Source organism: Fringilla coelebs (genome assembly GCF_963513975.1).
Source record: "Fringilla coelebs genome assembly, chromosome: 2".
Taxonomy (NCBI): Eukaryota; Metazoa; Chordata; class Aves; order Passeriformes; family Fringillidae; genus Fringilla; species Fringilla coelebs.
This window is the reverse complement of record NC_140029.1, coordinates 84,954,975-84,956,943: the sequence shown is the minus strand read 5'-3', so window position 1 is coordinate 84,956,943 and position 1,969 is coordinate 84,954,975. Positions and strand designations below refer to the sequence as shown.

General features: G+C 39.0%; 1 protein-coding gene across 1 annotated transcript; it reads right to left on the bottom strand.

Moving 5' to 3' along the window:
• Positions 1-606: 606 nt before the first annotated feature.
• Positions 607-1,587, bottom strand: LOC311150974 (taste receptor type 2 member 40-like; the record flags this gene model as incomplete). The annotated part of the gene is made up of 1 exon (XM_084201036.1): positions 607-1,587. The coding sequence occupies one exon, from the start codon at positions 1,585-1,587 to the stop codon at positions 607-609; it is 981 nt and encodes a 326-aa protein (XP_084057162.1).
• Between the last annotated feature and the right edge of the window lie 382 nt (positions 1,588-1,969).

Below are 1,969 nucleotides of genomic sequence, written 5' to 3'. Positions count from 1 at the left end.
CATTATTATTTCAAACAAAAGTAGCAATTTGTAAATAGGCATTTAACATTGTTACCGACATACTGGAATCCTAACACAAACCTCATTCAGAATCCAATTTGATTATATTAAATGACTTTGTCCTTCCAAATCTTAAGTTTCCCTCTGGTTATAATCCAGTTAGCTTTTCCAGTTTAAAAGCACAATCTTTTTCCAGTAATACCCACTATGACTTGCCCAACATGGTTTTAGTAAAATTTTAACCTTTTTACGTAAAAAAATCCTTTACCTGAGAGCTGATACTTATGAGCTCTGTACATTCCTGTCTTAGTCCCCATTTTCTTCAATTCAAACAGGTCATAAAACTTTCAGTCTTAAACTGATAACCTGAAATCACAAAGCAACTTAAAACTGATTTCTTGTTTAAGTACATTGTTTCCATTCAGTACATTTTTTATTCTCACTCTATATTAAGCAGGAAGGGAGGAGCCGGAGTGGTGCACAAGTAAGGCAAAAATGCATATTATTTCAGATGCACTGAAATGTTAAGTAGGACTTGTCACAGAAATCTCTGGAAAATGAAAGTTATCATTTAAGAAAAAAGACAGTGAAACAATACATATGAGTCTAGATTTCATATCTCTTACTGGAGACCGTTTCTCTCGAGCCTGGGGCTTGGAGGCTTATCTTCCAATAGCACTTAAAATGCAGGCAAATGTTCCTAAATGCTGATTTCAGTTTCGAATTGACTATGATCAGGATAATTGAGTGCATGGAAGGATATGCCCCAGCTATAACTAAGGATACTGCAACTTTCACCACATCTTTACTTTGAGATGTCGAGAGTATCAACACAATTTGAGCTACAAAACTGGAAAGATACAGGATTAAGAAAGAAACAATGGATTTAATAGCATTTAGGTGAACATCTACCATAGCATCCCTAAAAGTATCTGCATAACATTGCATCGTCTTTCTATGTTTCCACAGAGAAGTAATTAACAGAGCTGAGGTTGCCACGGAGAGTACTAGAGGAAAAAAGCAACCTACAAAGTAAAGAAGCAGCAAGTAGAGAGATGAACTATCCCAGTCTGTGATACGAGCTGTGCTATTTTCTCTGCAGTTCCCTGTTGAGCTGCATAGGTAAGTGCTGGGTGTAATCCATAGTAAAGGAAGAGAAGTCATAGAAGAGATCACCAGTGATCCAAGAAGAAGCCACGGGACCATCCCAGCTATTCTGCACTTGATTTGCAGCAGCAGCCAGTGGGTGATATTGATTATTTTTACACAGTACAGTACATAGAGGCAGGTACTGAACCACAAGCTGCTATGGTTTACAAACATCCACACAGCACCAAAGTCCTTGTACACTGAAGCCAACTTAAAGGCGTCTGTAAAGTAGAGACTGTGGATGTGCACCACGACCGTCACCTGCAAAATAAATCTTGATATGCTCAGAAAGATCAGGATCATATCAGCAGGAGATATTTTTTTGCTTTTGATCCAATTGATTATATTAACGGTTGCAATAAATCCATTTCCAATAAATCCAACAACAACTTCAATAGCTACAAAGCTTATTGAAACAATAAGAAGTGGCGGCAACATCTTGCTGCTTTGGTCACTTCTTCCTTATTAGCCTGTGTGGCTGTGCAGGAAGTTGAGCAGTCCTGATGACTAGTCCCAGCTCCTGCCTGCTCACCTTATATCTAGGAAGAAAACGTCATCTGGAAATTATAGTGATAGTGAGATAGTGAGAAATTATCGATGTCCTTCCTGAATGTGCAAAGCAGAGAAAGATTTCATAATTAACTCTAACCTTTTACATGCAGAAGATTTGCCTATGCTTTTCCTTAGGGGTGTGAGATAGCCAGCTGTATTAAGCAAGCCATCTCGTGTCCAAGTGTTTACATTCCTGTCTAGAGTGACAGAAAGCTCTGTGGCTCCCTGGTGACAGCAGTACCTGGCTGTGTGGAGGGGGATGCAGCAT